The 19,252-nt window shown below is 39.9% G+C and overlaps 1 protein-coding gene across 6 annotated transcripts in view; it reads right to left on the minus strand.

The window, feature by feature from the left end:
• SHANK2 (SH3 and multiple ankyrin repeat domains 2) overlaps positions 1-19,252 on the minus strand; it is a 791,629-nt gene that overhangs the window by 421,882 nt on the left and 350,495 nt on the right. The window contains exon 1 of one of the 6 annotated variants that reach the window (XM_089684600.1): positions 4,994-5,159. The exons of the other annotated variants lie outside the window; for them this stretch is intronic. Coding sequence (XP_089540726.1) covers positions 4,994-5,030 — 37 coding nt within the window. The 5' untranslated portion in view covers positions 5,031-5,159. Of the gene's footprint in view, positions 1-4,993; positions 5,160-19,252 lie in introns of those variants that run through there. 6 annotated transcript variants of the gene reach the window in all.

A 19,252-nucleotide genomic window follows, 5' to 3' on the forward strand; every position in this document is an offset into this window, starting at 1 on the left:
GATTCCCCCCTCCACATAAGTAAGTTGGATGGGGAATCCTCCCTGCTGTGCTATTGTTTTCTGACAGCAGGGATTCCTCCATGTCAGAATACACTGAGCAGTGCTGCAGCCAATCGTATCATTACAGAGATTTTTATCAGTCTGTCTCTCCTGTGAAAGGAAATCCTCTCAGAGAGTTATCTATAAGTGTCCTATTGGAGGATTTCCCTTCTACTCCTGTTCTGGAGACAGATTGAAATTTGAGACTTTTCCCTCACTTTTAGTCCTGGTACTAATGGTGGCCAGGGTACAGAGAGAGATTGAATCTCCCCACCAGGGATGCATTAAAAAAAAAAAAAAAACTAATAGAGGTTCTAACCATTCCCCGATATCTAAAATGAAATTTTGAGGGGTTGGGTTACTGATTGATCACTTTATAACAGCAGTATGCATATACAGTCAGGTCCATAAATATTGGGACATCGACATAATTCTAACATTTTTGGTTCTATACACCACCACAATGGATTTGAAATTAAATGAACAAGATGTGCTTTAACTTCAGACTGTCAGCTTTAATTTGAGGGTATTTACATCCAAATCAGGTGAACGGTGTAGGAATTACAACAGTTTGCATATGTGCCTCCCACTTGTTAAGGGACCAAAAGTAATGGGACAATTAGCTTCTCAGCTGTTTCATGGCCAGGTGTGCGTTATTCCCTCATTATCCCAATTACAATGAGCAGATAAAAGGTCCAGAGTTCATTTCAAGTGCTATTTGCATTTGGAATCTGTTGCTGTCAACTCTCAAGATGAGATCCAAAGAGCTGTCACTATCAGTGAAGCAAGCCATCATTAGGCTGAAAAAACAAAACAAACCCATCAGAGAGATAGCAAAAACATTAGGCGTGGCCAAAACAACTGTTTGGAACATTCTTAAAAAGAAGGAACGCACAGGTGAGCTCAGCAACACCAAAAGACCCAGAAGACCACGGAAAACAACTGTGGTGGACGACCGAAGAATTCTTTCCCTGGTGAAGAAAACACCCTTCACAACAGTTGGCCAGATCAAGAACACTCTCCAGGAGGTAGGTGTATGTGTGTCAAAGTCAACAATCAAGAGAAGACTTCACCAGAGTGAATACAGAGGGTTCACCACAAGATGTAAACCATTGGTGAGCCTCAAAAACAGGAAGGCCAGATTAGAGTTTGCCAAACGACATCTAAAAAAGCCTTCACAGTTCTGGAACAACATCCTATGGACAGATGAGACCGAGATCAACTTGTACCAGAGTGATGGGAAGAGAAGAGTATGGAGAAGGAAAGGAACTGCTCATGATCCTAAGCATACCACCTCATCAGTGAAGCATGGTGGTGGTAGTGTCATGGCGTGGGCATGTATGGCTGCCAATGGAACTGGTTCTCTTGTATTTATTGATGATGCGACTGCTGACAAAAGCAGCAGAATGAATTCTGAAGTGTTTCGGGCAATATTATCTGCTCATATTCAGCCAAATGCTTCACAACTCATTGGATGCCGCTTCACAGTGCAGATGGACAATGACCCAAAGCATACTGCAAAAGCAACCAAAGAGTTTTTTAAGGGAAAGTAGTGGAATGTTATGCAATGGCCAAGTCAATCACCTGACCTGAATCCGATTGAGCATGCATTTCACTTGCTGAAGACAAAACTGAAGGGAAAATGCCCCAAGAACAAGCAGGAACTGAAGACAGTTGCAGTAGAGGCCTGGCAGAGCATCACCAGGGATGAAACCCAGCATCTGGTGATGTCTATGCGTTCCAGACTTCAGGCTGTAATTGACTGCAAAGCATTTGCAACCAAAAATTAAAAAGTGAAAGTTTGATTTATGATTATTATTCTGTCCCATTACTTTTGGTCCCTTAACAAGTGGGATGCACATATGCAAACTGTTGTAATTCCTACACCATTCACCTGATTTGGATGTAAATACCCTCAAATTAAAGCTGACAGTCTGCAGTTAAAGCACATCTTGTTTGTTTTATTTCAAATCCATTGTGGTGGTGTATAGATCCAAAAATGTTAGAATTGTGTCGATGTCCCAATATTTATGGACCTGACTGTATGCAGCAGCAGGGCAGGTGGACCTTAATGCCCAGATGCTGCACATATGCCAAAGTACGGTACTTAAAAATATTCATAAGCAACACTTTAAACTTTTCTACAGGTTACCAGTTTAGTATTACAGAGGAGGTCTAGTGCTAGAATTATTGCTCTCGCTCTGATGTTCGGAGTGATACTTCACATGTGTGGTGCGAACATTGTTAACGTATGTGGGTGTGACCTACATATGCGTTCACCACTGCGAGTGAGCACGGGGGAACAGGGGCGCTTTAAAATATATATATGTCATTTATTTTATTAAATTTTTTTTTTTTTTCATTTTTACACTGTCTTTTTAAAAAAAAATTGTCTTACTTTTAATGCCAACGCAAAGAATGTAAACATCCCTTGCGATAACAATACAGCATGACAGGTCCTCTTTATAGAGGGATCTGGGGTCTATAAGACCCCAAATCTCTTCTCTACCTTTAAAAGCAAAAGTAAAAAAAAAAAAAAAAAATTTGATCTTTAGCTTTAAAAAAGAAAAAAAAATGGCCTTGTTGATATTCGGCCAGAGTCGGAAGTGACATCATGACATCGCCCTGGTCCTCTTAAGCCATAGAGATCAGTGGATGCCATCTTTCCTTCACTCATCTCTATGCCTTGCTTGGTTCCTGGGCTCATCGATCTCGCAGGTAAGCCCGGAAACCACCAGGAAGCAGTGGTGGGGAACCTTTCTGCCGCTTCTGAAAGTGATGCAGCGGTGAATCTGCCGCTCAGATCACTTTTAAAGGAAAGACAGGCGCCTTAGGAAAAAAACAATACCGGTGTTATGGCAGCTAGCTGCAGCCATACCCCCGGTCTCTAACGGTCAAATAATGGCCTATTTTTCCAGTTAGGCGGTCAGCAAGTGGCAAAACTTTGTTGCAGATTCCTACCTGTTTCTGCTCTGAAGAAATATGTTTGTTTGAACATGTCCTTTGGATACTGATTCTGAATAGTATGTATTCATTATAGTTAGCTGGTGCACTTTCTGTGTTCTTATGAGAAAAGCAGCAGTGTCTGCATACCATTATAAGCAATTAAAAGAGAAAACATTTTTTTTTTTCATTTTGAACAGAGTAAGGAAGGGTCATAACCTCTGTAAGGTTTATTTTTGCTATCTTTGCCCCATTGAGCAGATTTACCTTCACTTTCTGTCCCATAGCCATATCCCTGCAAATTAAGGGAATTTCTTGGGGACCCTCAGGTCGCCAGAACTAGTGTCTCCAAAGGAAGATTTCAACTCTATAACTTTACTGGAGATTTTATTTTACTTTCACGTTCAATGATAACAGTAAACAGTACAAATAGAGAGGGTGAATCTCCCTAACAGGGGCAGAGACAGCAATAAAAACTGACAGCGGTTCTAATCCTTCTCCACTCTATCCAAAACTAAAAAAAAAAAAGTTGTGCCTAAAGTTATCCTTTAACCCTTATGGAGTATCTCACCAAAAATTACATTTCTGTTGCAGATGCCAAAAGTTTGACTTAGTTCAGACTTCTAGGAAAATCAGTGGGCCAATCACCTAAGCAGGAAGTTACATATCCAGGGGGTTCTGTACACCAACAGTGTGCCATATTTCATTAAATTGCACACAAAACGGCTTGTGGAGAAATCGTAAATATTTTTTTTTCTTCATGTGTTACTCTTTAAGTTCCTTGCCACTGGACACTGCACTAAAACATGCCAGTTGATAAAAACCACCAGCAATCATTCAAAACTGAAATGTGCATTTAGGGCAGAAACAATTGTTATATGGTCAGCAACAACCTAGTGATGAGGGCACAGTGTTGCAAGTAATCATCTGGTAAAAAAGTAGTTAAGCACGTATAAACAGTTTTGATAAGATCGGATGTAAACATGGCCCAGCACTCTGGAAGATCTCTACATCCAAAGTTTCACTGTACCCTGTCCACAGGACCAATGCTATCATTGGTTGCCTTCCGTCTTCGATACTTTGTGATAATGACCTGCAACAAGAACCCAGATATGGAAAGTCAAAGCAAAGTTAGAACTCTGGAACTGCATACTTCAGTTAGTAGTGAAGCTGTTGGATCTGCACGGCAGCCAATGAAGAAGTATTTTTTTAGAAAAAAGGTCAGAAATGGCAGCCTTCATATTTCCTTAGAGTAAGTTTCCTTTTAGCAAATGTATGATGAAGAGAAGGTGTTGTAATCGTCAGCAAAAAACGCCTCTCTGTGGACTGTTTTATCCTAGGAAAAGGTACGATTCACAGGAAATTAATCCTGTTATAGCACACTGTGGAAGTCACAAGATGACGACTCATCATTTACGAAGAGGAGAACCTGCAATTGCTTGGTTTCTGTGGGACTACAGATCTCAGCACAGCAGCAGCCAGTCTATCTTGACATCATTTGTGGACTTTTAGTCACTGGTTCCACTGCAACAATATTTTGTGAGAGAACAAGTAAAAGAAAGAGATAATGCAATTCCAGCTGGTGTCCAACTTTCATGAATCTCTATTAATGCTGGTGACAGAACATATTTCCCAAGACTGGTCTGAGTGGTTCCTGAATTCTACCTTAATTTATTACGTTAGGAACTGCATTCAGACCCTATATCGCTGCACAAGTGTGTAATTTCTAGACTCTATACAACCTATAAACAAGTCTTTAGGTTGGAGTATAATAAGCACTACCCCTTCCCTTTGATTGAATCCATTTCCCATTCAGAATGAGTGAATCTCACAAAACCTTTACAAAATTGTCCCTTCTTTCACTGATACCAATCAGGACACCATTTCATTCAACAAACACAAACTACGAAAAGACTTCCAAAGGCAAAGAGTCAACCGAAAGTTTAATCTGAAAAGAAATCTCATTCAACCAGCAAGCTAGCCCCCTTCCCCCCAGATAGGCGCTGCTTACCTTCTTTCTTTGTGAATGCACTGAACAAAGACTTCATCTTGCTTGCGATTTAGCAGCAATATATGTGATCCCTGGACAGGGGAGAAAGGGAAGGGAGGGGAACTATCCCGTCTCTGCCAGTTTCAGCTGCCTGCAGCCTGCATGGAGGAGCAAGTTCCCGGGAAGTGTGTAAGAGCAAGCATAGCTGGGCATGCAGTACCCAATACTCTGGTGAAGAGCCCACCCCATATCCTGTCTGTCAGCTGGGAAACGGCTACGCGCAGAATGGAGATGCTCAAACATCTTGCGATCTTTCACAGAGTGAGTCATGTGAGCAGATGAGGCTTGTTCCTCTGCTATTGTAAGGATTGTGTTAATGAAGAACCAGGCACAGAGCAGAGGGGGTGAGGAGGGGGTGAGGGTCACTGGCACAATTCGGATGCCATTACTAGAGTAAGAGAAGGAAGGCAAGCAGGGCATGGAGAGTCTAATAATAAATGCGAATAGGAACACCTTTAACACAGACTATTACTATTTATGTATATGTTAAATACATGTAGAATTTAAAAGCTGAGAACGTTTTTATGTACAGCTATTGATAAAAAAAAGTTAGATGGCATATGTTATTTTGTAGAAGTGGCTTCTGGATCAGGTTAGTCACTGTATATAAAATTTTTTTATTTTTTTAAATATGGTAAAGGAATTTTGACTATACAGGTACTTGCACACTGTACTGATGTATCAACATCAGCAATTCCTGGCAGAAAAACAGTAGGATGGGCTTACATTTATTTGTGCACAAAACTTCTTCTAGCTTATAAGTATGTATATGTGGTTTTTTTTGCATAATGACATACAAATATTGACTGGCAACGCAGATTTCTGTTTTTTTTTTTCTTTTTTTTTTACTGATCTATATGCAGTGCAAGTTTTTGTGTGTATAAGCACATTGAAAACAATGGTATGCATTTAAATCAGAAAAAAAAAACAAAAAAACACACATACACCTACTCATGCCACAAACAGTGTTTTTAGGCAGCAGTGTGCAAGATGCCTACTGGTTTTATACCTGACCCACATCTCCCACTGTTCTGAGATGGAGGGAAAAAAAAAAGACACTTTTAACCACTTCCACCCCCTTCCTGCCCAGGGCAATTTTCAGTTTTCGGAGCTATCACACTTTGAATGACAATTGCGCGGTGTTTCTTATAAAACTTTGCAAAAAATAGTATTTCATCATAAATCTAGGCCAAAATTTATTTTGTTATATTTTTATTAAAAAAAAAACCCAAATTAGTTTATAACCAAAAATAATCATTTTCAAATTTCTTTAATTTTCTTTTTTTATATTTTTCTTTTTTTTTTTTATATATACTGTCACCTTAGCAGTACAGTGTCACCATGGTGACACTGTACTACTTGTGGGGTGTGATGAAGATTTTGTTTTTACACTGATTGCTTTTACACCCATAAAGGATGTAAAAGCAATCATTTATCCTTCATCTAGCTGCATTCTTGCAGCCATTGAGAACTATTGAGTGAACTGTGATTGGTCACAGCTTGTCACATGGTACAAGGCTGTTGTGAATAGCCTTGTACCATATGACCTCTGTGATCATTCACAGATTTCACACGTAGTAAGCAATGATGTCACAAGTGACCTCTTGCTTTCTACTCTGCATGTGATCATTGATTGGCCAATCAGTGATCACATGATCGGGACCGCGTACAGAGCTCCCATCCGACGATCGGTGTTCCACTGTGTCCGAAAGACACAGCGGGCACCGGATCGCGGTGCTGCGCGCTCCCAGGGAGCGCACACAAGCAGGGTGCGGGGAGGCCGTTTATAAATGGCCACCCGACCCTGCACTGCCACCATCCGGCCGTTTATATACAACGGCCGGTCGGGAGGTGGTTAACACACTTGCAAGTATTTTAAAATTATTTACAGGGGCATACTACTGCAAAGCTTGTGTTCTTAAAGTGGTTGTGAAGTATAACGTTTTTTTGTGGGTTTTTTTTTTTTTTCACTTTAATGCATTGTATGCATTAAGGTAAACAACTTTCTGTGCCACAGGATCCCCATCCCCCCTCCCCCCCTACTTATCTAAGCCTAATCTCGATCCAGCACTGTGCATGAGAGCAGAGGCTCTCTACCACTGGCTGCCGCCAATCGAATTATGTGATGATGGGGCAAGGGGCGGGGCCCAGGAGCAAACCTGCACAACTGACCCCAAAGAAGTTTGTATGTGGGTACTTGCCAAATAGGTGGATCCACGAGTGCCAGGGGAAGACCCCAGAAGAAGAGGATCAGGGTTGTTCTGTGCAAACCCACTGCACAATGCAGGTAAGTATGACATGAAAATGAGAGGGTCCTAGTCACTATTAGCTTCCTCAATTAATCAAATCTTACCTATTCTGCAGAATCAGAAACACAATACAGTCTTTCCATCTCAACATTTCCAGGTGTGCTGGATGGTTGTGTCACCCTGGTTTTATTTACCTTATAGGTTAATAGTGAGTGTGATATTTGCCTTTTCCAAAGAAGTGAGAAATATAGAGGTTAGAAGAAGTGACACCAAGGTCTATTTAAAAAGAGACTAGTTTATTTTCAGTTGTTATCAATTGTATTCATGCTTTGGTGTTTTAAAAACATAATTTCTGTATATAGTTTTAAAAATATGTGTACATGGGTTGCACCATATTTGCTCAATTTGTATGCAGGCTGAGCTTCCTGTTAAAGGAGAACTAAAGGCAATACTTTTATTTTCATTTTGAATACACTAAGAGAGGGTTATAACCCGTCTGTTTTTTTTTTTTGCCCCATTGGGGATACTTCACTTCGTGTCCCGTAACCAAAACAGGAATTTCTAGGAAATCCCTCCAAAGTGAGAGAATCCCTGGTTGTTACCACAGCTAGTGTCGTAATTAGAAGGTTTCCCCTCTACTTCTTTTCTGGTGATAGCCCAAGATTTAGAATTTTCTTCCACTGCCACTTTTGGTGATTCTTTTAAGCAGGATAAACTGAGAGAATGAATCCCCTAATGGGGGCAAATATGACGATAAAAAGCTGACAGGTGTTCAAATCCCTTTCCACTCTATCCAAAAATTAAAAAAATAACTTTTGATATACTTTAAGGAATGTTGCACTTTGACTATGCTCGGCTGTTCCTCTCCTTCTCAGTGCAAGTTACATAGGTCAGGCTTGAATGAAAATCATGTGTTTTCTATAAGGCTATACAGGAGGCCACTAGAGGGAATACTTACAATTCTGTATACAAAACACAATAATCAAAGTATTCACCAACAAGTAAAGCTGTGAAAGTAGTATGCAAAATCAATTGCAGCAAATTGTAATACTAAAAATTTAAACATGCACATATAGAAATTACACTACAGTTTTTCTTCAATCTTTTAATAAATAATATTGCTTGGATAGAGTAACTGCAAATTAATAACATACTTATATGATATATTGTTAACATGCTAATTAATTTTACTTACTTTAAAAGCATTTAAAAAGCCCGGAGAAGATCAGAGTAAAATTTGCTGGCCAGTACTAAAAATGAAATGAAACTCCAGTTTTGTTGAGAAGGATCTTCTATTAGCTACCTTATACATGGCCCAGATGCTAGCAATGTAAACTTCATTACAGCTTCCTATAGAGTATAAAACCTTTTTTTTTTCCATTTGAAAAGGACAAGGAAGGAGAATGACTCTTGTTGGAAGGATTATGATCCTTGTTGGGTTTTTACTGTGGTCTGTGTCCTTGCTAGGTAGACTCAACCTCTCTATTGGTCCAGGTGGCCTTTGTCACCAGAACTAAATGTGAGGAAGTTCTAAAACAGGATTAAAGGGGAAATCCTCCAATTGGGACACTTGTTTGGGTAACAACTGTCAACAAGGGAATTTTCCTCTCTTCGGAGAAGTTTCCTTTTCGTCTTTTTTGAAAAGGAAGAAATTCTTAGCAAAGGCACACAGATGAAAAAGAAAATATACTAAGGTTTTAAACATTTCCTGCTACAAAAAAAAATAATTGGCATATTAGATACACTTTAACTACACTTAAAGTAGGATTCCAGCCTAATACTAACTAGTCTTAAGAAGGTTTCCTCCTCCTCCTGCTACCTAAGCTGTATAAAAAAGATGTGTATACTTAATTATTAGTCTGTTCCAGTCCAGTCATGCAATCTGCAGCTCCTCTGTCATTCAGCAGCTGCAGGTGAGAGGGGCTGTTGTTGAGATCTCCCTCCTCTCCTCTGAAGTTGCTGCTTAGTAATACCAGAGATCACATGAGCAGACCAGAACAGACTCAAAATAATATACATGTCTTTTTTACACATGGTAGTCAGTATAAGTAGCAGAAGGGAGAGAATATTTTTAACCACTTGCCATCCGTCCTATAGCAGAAGTACTGCTAGAGGGCGGCATGGATGCGCAGAATCACATAAATATACGTGATTTGTATTCCTGGTTAGGGGGTGGGTGCACACACCGCCCTACCTGAGCCGCTATTGGTAGCTGGGGACGTCAATCACTGGATCCCGGCTGGCAATTCCCGGCAGGCACTAGGTGATCATCGGCAAAGCTGACAGGGGAGAGACCTTTGTAAACAACACAGGTCTCTTTCCTGTCAGCATGGACATGCTGCATTGTATCTCTCTGCACAGCATACAGCAGAGATGTAGAGCAGCATGTCTCTCAAGTAAAACAGCACACAATGTAAAACACACACAGCACACAGTTAACCCTTTGATTGCCCCAGATGTTAAATCCTTACTTCCCAGTGTCATTAGTACAGTGTCAGTGCTTTTTATTAGCACTGATAACTGTATTAGTGTCACTAAGGATGTCACTGACAGTTGGTCAGTTCCCACCCCATGCCCGCCGCATTGTTTATAGAAAAATGCAGAGGTGATCAAATACCACCAAAAGGAAGTTCTATTTGTGTGGAAAAAAATGAAAGAAATTTCATTTATGTACAGCATTGCATGACCGCACAAACTGTCAGTTAAAGTAACACAGCGCCGTATCGCAAAAAATGCCTGGTCAGGAAGGGGGGTTAATCCTCTGGAGGGAAAGTGGTTAAGACCAGTTAGGCCTCTTGCACACGGTACTCATGCTTAAGCATCAGCATTTCTGGACATAATTTCAGGCATTTGTTTTGTGCGTATTCACTCATATTTGCGCACATTTGCATGCACAATACATTTCTAGGAAAAATCTATTCATATTTATGCTCATATGCACGTACCAGCACAAATTACTGACCAGGAATGCACATGTTTCTATTTCTTTTACTGAAGAATATGCAGTGCTTGTTTACGTACCTGTGTGTACAGGCGCATTGTAAACAATGGGCTGCGTTATAGATCAGTGAAAAAAAATAAAACCGTGTACAGAGCTGCAAGTTCTCCCTGCAAACAAAGGCATTACAGCTTACCCTAGGCCTGCTAGAGCCCACTGCAAAGTTGCTGTGTACGTTCTGACACTGGGTCAAAGCTTCCTTGGGGCTATTGAACCCTCTCCACCCAAGTGAAAGCATTCATCCTGAATACTGGCTGCAAGAGAGAGAATCAAATGCACCTCCATATCTAAAAGTATCAGGTTATTGTTTGACTCTGTGGTGGGAGAGATAGGTATGTTCTCTTTACATCACCTGCTCTAAAGTCAACTTGCTACTTTACCCCAAAGGGGAGAAGTACAGGGGCGCTTTAAATGACACCAATACTGCTGGGACTGAGAGAGGCCATTCTAGCATACTTACTGAAAGCAAATTCCAAGTTAAAAAGGACTTTCTACTGTATTCTAAGAATACACTCAGTGGCATCCCTCTAGATTGGAAACACACTTGGCATATATCGTACATAGGAAAAAATATCTGCAGCAAGCCTAAGATAGCAAAATCTGTCTGTAATTGTATGTTCTAGTTGGGCAAGATAAGATTTCTGGGACTTGCTGTTTACAGTACTGTTTCCATGTTTTGCAAGACAAATTTAAATTAGGACTTTCAGGAAATCATATCTGGATGCAGACTGATAATAAAAGGTAAATTGTTATATTGAATAAAATGGATTTGTAGCAATTATGCATGTTATAATATTTTTATAATTACACTACAGTTTACACTAGAATTTTTTTAAAGGCACAAGGATCAAAAGTGTCAGTGTTTACTCTGAGGTGTATTTGCCATAAGGAGGCCGAAAGCATATCATTTCTAAACATAATATCCAAGATAATCATTATGAATAGGGATCATGTGATATCCAGCTGTCCACAAATAGGTCTGGATGCTTCCCCAGCGTTAATGCTGTTTGGGACTAATTGATTTACACTATGAAGTCCCAGCTTACAATAATTAGATGGAGATAGAAAACAATGTATCTGCAGCCACCATGTGCCATGTGGTAATTGTGTACAAACCTAAAGATCTTCTATTTGCTGAAAAGAGGGATAGAGGGAAAACTACAGAGGAACAGACTCTTTACATCAGGGCAATTAGGAGCAAAGACTGAAGTAGAAGTGAACTAAAATCATTGATGCCCAAAGATACTGTATAAAATTGAACCAATGTTTTCCAACAATACTTGACTGATCCAATCATTAAAGGGTAAATCCACTTTAGTGGGGAAAAAATTAGCAAACTAAAAGAAAAAAAATATGGCGTATACAAGTGCAACACAAATCGTAATTTAATTGAATTTATTAAAAATTACCTTTTCCTTTCAATCTGTAACACTGTCATTTTCTGTAAAATGTAATGCAATATGACAACCTGGAGGCGTTCTGTACACAGATGGTGTACAGAATGCCTTCCAGATATGTCTTTTCCTACTTGTGTTATTGGCTTACTGATTTTCCCAGAAGTCTAGACTAAGATACAAGTCGGATTTTGAGCATCCCCTGCAACAAAAATGGCATTTTTGGTGAGCTACTCCCAAAGGGAAATCACATCTAAAAGGATTCAGACCTTGTCAAATTCCTCATTAGAGCCCTGCAGGGGTAGCAGCTGACTTATAAAACCACTCCCATACAGATTCATTTTGCACATGGACACAGACAAACAAACAGCTATTTCTTCAGAATGACAAAAAGTGCAATGTACATACATCAGCCAGAGAGAAATTTTTTTTTCTCAAAAAAAAAGCGTAGTTATTCTTTAATTATGAAAGGTCTTTTGCTAACATAATCCTCCCTGCGTATTTGTATACAATATAACATTTGTGGCCACTTTAAAGGCAAACTAATGAAATGATGCCATTTATATATAGCTATATACACACGCATGCATGCATACACACACTTAAAAAACAAAAAACCTCATAAGTGTCTGCAACACTACAAAACACCTCTCACTCTTACTTACTAAAATATCTACCTCAAAAGATTAATAAATATCACAGGAAACTGCATTCTACAAAAAAAATTAGGTCATAAAAACGTTACAAAATCCTTAAGGGTTTTTTCACACTAGTGTGGGTCTATGAAAAATGACCTGCATTCAGAACGCTCTTCAGAGAGCATTTGACGGGTGATGAGGAGGTGTTGTATTGCCTCCTCACCGTCTGCTTTAACCCCTTGATTGTTGCACTAGCATTGCAGGTGGCTGTGGGGAACTTGCAGAGCGGCCTATTCACTTGGTGCTAGTACAGGTGCTACACTTGCCAAAAGCAACAGGGAGTATAATTCCTACCACGGCCATACAGTGCCTTGAAAAAGGATTCATACCCCTTGAAATTTTCCACAGTTTGTCATGTTACAACCAAAAACGTAAATGTATTTTATTGTTATTTTATGTGATAGACCAACACAAAGTGGCACATAATTGTGAAGTGGAAAGAAAAATGATAAATGGTCTTCAAAATTTTTTACAAATAAATGTCTGAAAAGTGTGGCGTGCATTTGTATTCAGTCCCCCGGAGTCAATACTTTATAGGACCACCTTTCGCTGCAATTCCAGCTGCAAGCCTTTTTGGGGATGTCTCTAACAGCTTTGCACATCTAGAGAGTGAAATTTCTGCCTATTCTTCTTTGCAAAATAGCTCAAGCTATCAGATTGGATGGAGGGTGTCTGTGAACAGCAATTTTCAAGTCTTGCCACAGATTCTCAATTGGATTTAGGTCTGGATTTTGACTGGGCCATTCTAACAGATGAATATGCTTTGATCTAAACCATTCCATTGTAGCTCTGGCTGTATGTTTCGGGTCGTTATGCTGCTGGAAGGTGAACCTCTGCCCCAGTCTCAAGATTTTGGCAGACTCTAACAGGTTTCATCTAAGATTGCCCTGTATTTGGCACCATCTATCTTCCCATTAACTCTGACCAGCTTCCCTGTCCCTGCTGAAGAAAAGCATCCCCACAACATGATGCTGCCACCACCATGTTTCACAGTGGGGATGGTGTGTTCAGGGTGATGTGCAGTGTTAGTTTTCCAACACACATAGCGTTTTGTTTTTAGGCCAAAATGTTCAATTTTGGTTTCATCTGACCAGAGCACCTTCTTCCACATGTTTGCTGTGTCCCCCACATGGCTTCTTGCAAACTGCAAACGGAACCTCTTATGGCTATCTTTCAACAATGGTTTTCTTCTTGACACTTTTCCATAAAGGTCAGATTTGTGAAGTGCACAACTAATAGTTGTCCTGTGGACAGATTCTCCCACCTGAGCTGTGGATCTCTGCAGCTCCTCCAGAGTTAACATGGACCTTTTGGCTGCTTCTTTAATGCTCTCCTTGCCCTGCCTGTCAGTTTAGGTGGACGGCCATGACTTGGTAGGTTTGCAGTTTTGCCATACTCTTTCCATTTTCGGATGATGGATTGAACAGTTCTCCATGAGATGTTCAAAGCTTGGGATTTTTTTTTATATAACCTAACCCTGCTTAGAACTTCTCCACAACTTTATCGCTGTCCTGTCTAGTGTGTTCCTTGGTCTTCATGATGCTGTTTGTTCACTGATGTTCTCTAACAAACCTCTGAGGGCTTCACAGAACAGCTGTATTTACATTGAGATTAAATTACACACAGGTGGACTATATTTACTTATTAGGTGACTTTTAAGGGCAATTGGTTCCACTAGATTTTAGTTAGGGGTATCAGAGTAAAGGGGGCTGAATACAAATAAACGCCATTCTTTTCACATATTTGTAAAAAATTTTGAAAAACCTTTACCATTTTCCTTCCACTTCACAATTATGTGCCACTTTGTGTTGGTCTATCATATTAAATCCCAATAAAATACATTTACGTTTTTGGTTATAACATGACAAAATGTTGAAACTTTCAGGGGGTATGGATACTTTTTCAAGGCACTGTAAACAAAGCATCATGCCTGTTGCATGTGTACACCCTCAGCCAAAGTGGTTGCGATTGGGGTGGTTTGGTAAATGCTCAACTACAGGTTTGTATTGCCCCCAACCTTGCGAGCCCGTAAGCATCTCTGTGTAAGCACAGCTTTTACAAGAAAGAATACAGACCATATACACAAACAGGAAAGCCATATGACAGATGCATAATTAACATTCAATTAACATACCCATCTCAAAATATATTATAAATCTACTCAAGTCCACATACAAAGCAAAAGTTTCAATGTAATAGCAATAGGCTTTGTGCACACGGGCATATTAAAAAACGCCTATCCACACTGGGTCTTTCTACCAGGAGCTAGTAGAATCCAGAGTAAGAAAAGCTAATTTCCACATTTAACTATGTGCATTTATGTATGTTCATAGGTGTGTGACATTTACGTGCATATGCGCGTGAACTTGCTCTGTTAAATAATTTGTTTATTTTATAATATTAATTTATTCTGGTGACTGGAATTAATTTATGAGCATTTATGTACATACGTGTGTAAATTATGACAGAAAATTCCTCCATGAACACAGCTCTGGTGCATTTTCTTTTTTATTCCTCTGAATGCTGCTCTAAAATCTGCCAAAATGTGCATGGACACACTGGCTGAAACACAGATATGAATAAAAGATGAAATATGCCTCTAAGTGCGGTGGACTTTTTTTATGCCGTGTGCATGAGGTCTAAGTATAACATGCTTTACATTCAATGTCCAGATGATTGGGTATATATACACATACTGCATAGAAGTGTCAGCGTGTTACTATTCTGTACTGCAAGGGTTAGTGTGCCAGTATTTTGAAAAACCCATGCCTCAAGAGTTAGATTTCTCAGGATCCCAAGTGCCAGGATACCTACTGCACAAATGTGTCATTTTAATAGAACACCAACTCAGACAGTTCCTACTGCAAGCTGTAGCATATTTTAAAGTCCCAAGAGTCCATGGTACTCCTGTTGTGATCCAGAGCCACGTGCTGCATTATCTTCCACACACATGCTGCATTATCTTATACAGACAGTCTGTTTTAATAGGCATTACCCACAATGCCCTTCATATATGGCAGAATCAGACTGGACTATCAGGTCATTTCCTGAGCTGGATGTCACACAATCTTGGATAGACGCTAAGCCAAATCTGGCCATTACAAAAGTCACTCCACACAATCTTTTTGCTAAAACATATCCATACAGAAAATTAGCTCTAACAAATGTAACATCACGACCTACATTCCAGCATAAAAAGAATCTGCATCAATTATCTCCCCCACAGTAATTATGATAAAATGTAGCAAGAAGGTGTGAAACAGGAAATTATTTATAAGTAAACAAGCCATCCGTTGTGCATGTCAGATAGTGTCAATGATATGATATGGGAGATGCTCAAAATTCATCAGCTTGTACCAAAGTCATCTTTACACTGAATGAATGTGTCCAAACAGATTAATCACTTCAAACTCCTGCTCTGTCTGCTAGGTGTAACGTGTATTATCTCTGGAACTGTAACCAGAGGAAACAAATACATGTATGTCAAATGGAACCACATTCTTTAAAAAAAAAATATATATATATATATATATATATATATAAATTAAATAGCTGCCCACAACAACTGGAAAGGATTATTTTAAAGAATTTTATTTGGTACATGTGGAATATCTTAATCTGGTTACACTAGTTTTAAATAACATACTCTAAGGCCTCCTTCACACAGCCGGTTTGTTGCAGACTCTGGATACCTGCGGCAAGCAACTGCAGATTCTTCCTGCTGGAATGACTGAGTTGTGCGATCAGCAGCTGACTGAATCCAGGCTTGGACATCTGTCCCAAACCACAGCTAATCGCTCTATGTGTGGCTATATGAGATCAGCAGCGGCTGCTGTCAGCCTGCCATTTGTTTCAATACACTGAGCAGCTGCTGCTGCTGATCACATGTAGTCGCACACAGAGAGCTTAGCTGTGGTTTGGGACAGATGTCCAAGCATGGATGCAGTCAGCTGCTGATCGCATAACCCGGTCATTCCGGCAGCAAGAGTCTGCAGATGTTTGCCTCAGGAATACAGCAGCAGCAACAAACCAGCCATATGAAGAAAACCTAACAATTAAATTCTAGGTGTAAAAAAAGCTAAAACGCTTTTTTATAGCATCTCCATGTTTGTAACTGCCATGTAAGCTATGCTCAAACAATAGAAATACAGAAAAAAGTGCCAGATCAAAAACCAGATGAAAGAGCCCAAGGTAACTTTAAGGCCTCATGCACGTTGGGTATCAATAATGCCACTTTTAACAGCGTTTGACTTTATTTTCTTGCCTCTAAACAACTCTCCATGTTAGCCTATGTGGCCATGCACACATTAGTGTTTACAGGCGTTTAGAGGGAAAAAAAAAAACATTACTTGCGCTTTCAGGAAAGCAGCATTCTAGCAGAATTTAAACTCTGAATGTGTGTTTTGCATTCATTCATTTCAAAGGCAAGAATAAACTAATATGTTGGCAAATTAAATCAATGAACACCCAAACACGCCTAAACGCATTTGCAAAACATCGCTTTTCTCCTGCCAGGAGAAAAGGCTTTCAGAATAGCTGGACAGATGCCCAGTGTGCATGAAACCTAACAGTTCCTAAATAGGTAATATAAAGACAGCCAATGCTTTTTCAGGGCCACACCACTCACTCTTCGGTGACCACATAGATCTCTTTGTTGACCACATAGATTTATATACGGACTGAAATTAAACTCTCCTTTTGAATTAATGGAGTCATAATTTCTTCATAACAACTATTACAAAGTTAAACAAAAAGCAAAGTTTCATTTCACTCCTAATATACAGTGCTGTGAAAAAGTATTTTCCCCTTCCTGGTAAATGAAATAATCATTTCAAAACTGCATTTTATCTTTGTTTGATATCAAAATTTGTTTGAAGATCTGAATCATTCAAGTGTGACAAATATGCAAAAATATTAAAAATCAGGACGGGTCGGGCGCTTTTTCCTGTATGTTGTTATTTTACATGGTTTGAGTTACTGTCAGGTAGCCGCACGCGCGACCCCTACCCGGAAATGAAAAATCATGTATATTTACGTGATTTTGCGCACCATGCCACCCTGTAGCAGTATTTCTGCTATAGGGCGGATGGGAAGCAGTTAAAATCTTGTTTGTTTTTAACAACAAACATGGAATACTTACCTGCTCTGTGCAGTAGTTTTGCACAGAGCAGCTTCGATCCTCCTCTTCTCGGGTCTCTCCTTAGGAGCTACTGGCCCTTCCCTCCTGCTGAGTGCCCCCAGAGCAAAGCAGGCACGATCCTGACCCAAGGCTCTGAGTGTCCATTCACACACAGAGCCGTGGCTCGGCCCCACCCCCTCCTCACAGGCTGTGATTGACAGCAACAGAAGCCAATGGCTCCCACTGCTGCCTCAGCCAAGCAGGAGTGAGAGTCCCTGGACAGCTGAGGCTCTTGTGGACAATGCTGGATCGAGAGGGGGCTCAGGTAAAAATGGGGGGGGGGGGGCTGCTGCACACAGAAGGTTTTTTACCTTCATACATAAAAGTCCACTTTGGAAGTCCAGTTGCACTCACTTTCCCCAGAGATTAGTCAATGTGAAGAATCATTTAAACATCTCTACGGACAAAAAAAAAGACAAGAAAAACCAAAAGCTTTGAATATGAATTCATTTTATTCATATTCCTACAAGAGGACTGCAGTCAGTGAGTTCATTTACATATATGCCATAAATTTGGATGTACACATTTAATGATTGGCGCTTACAGGGATCACAGATGTACGTAGGAGGAATTCAAAGAAGCAAATCACTAGAATAAAACATGCGATGTACACTATCCTAATATCTCATCCCAGCACCATAACCAAAATGTGGGCAGAAAATTAGGTTATTAGCTTATGAAGGGAAATGGAGAAGATTAATAATACAATGATATTGTAAGCGATGATACAACCAAACGCCTCAAAATACTGTTACTTAACGTTCCACCTCTCCCTGGCTACAGGGCGGTTACAATGAACAGAACAAGTCTTAGCTCAAGGCCTTAGCACTTGGTTTGAGTGCTTTGTAGCTGCTGCAAGTCCTTAAGCAGATGCGCTGCAATTATGGAGAGTAATGAGATGCATAAAAAAAAGAATGCAATATTAAGGAGAGGGTAGCCAATTTACTTGCAAAATCCCTGTTTTACTCCAGGTAGGTAAGCACTTTCAGGTGATCAGCAATGGCAGTGATTATACCAAAAGCCTTTGAATATTTTTAGCGGCTTTTACACAAAGCTCAAGAATCTACAGTGGCTTAAGATGGTAATAAACCCAAAAGCAAACATTTTTTTTATTGCAGCTAGCCTATTCTCAGATGTGATGTCTGTATTAGTTTTCTTTGTTAATCTTTCTTTCTTTTATTTTCATCTGGTAATCCAGCCAATGAGTCTGTTGCTTTTCAACAGAACAATCTGTCCTGGATAAAGCAGTAAGCAGTAAACATGCCATTTACCACTGACAGGGGTGTTTACAATGGTAAGCTTTTATTTATGTAAAGCATTTATCTCAAAAGGCTTACAAATAAAGTTTGCTGTAACTTCCTATATAGTATTAGTTGATGTTTGGCTTCAATTTGTTAGTGTACATAAAACTGCTAGTACATCTAATACTCCCCTCTATCCAGACTGACATTACTGCTGTCCAAAGGTGCCCCGTTGCTCCTGATTCCAGACTGAGGGCGCTATAATAAAGGAGTGTTGTTATAGGAAGGACCAGCAGATGAAAACAGAGGCAAAAAAAGCCTAAGGATGAATTCACACTGTAAGGAGAGCTACTAAAGGGCTTTACTGCTGCGACAGCTCTCCGTTGTCGGCTGAGCTAGGGAGCAGTGCAGCGCATGATTCAGCACATTGCACTGCTCCCATTTTTTTGTTTTGTATAAGC

This window comes from Staurois parvus, unplaced genomic scaffold (genome assembly GCF_062004578.1).
Source record: "Staurois parvus isolate SC_StPar_1 unplaced genomic scaffold, SC_StPar_1.0 ptg000350l, whole genome shotgun sequence".
Taxonomy (NCBI): Eukaryota; Metazoa; Chordata; class Amphibia; order Anura; family Ranidae; genus Staurois; species Staurois parvus.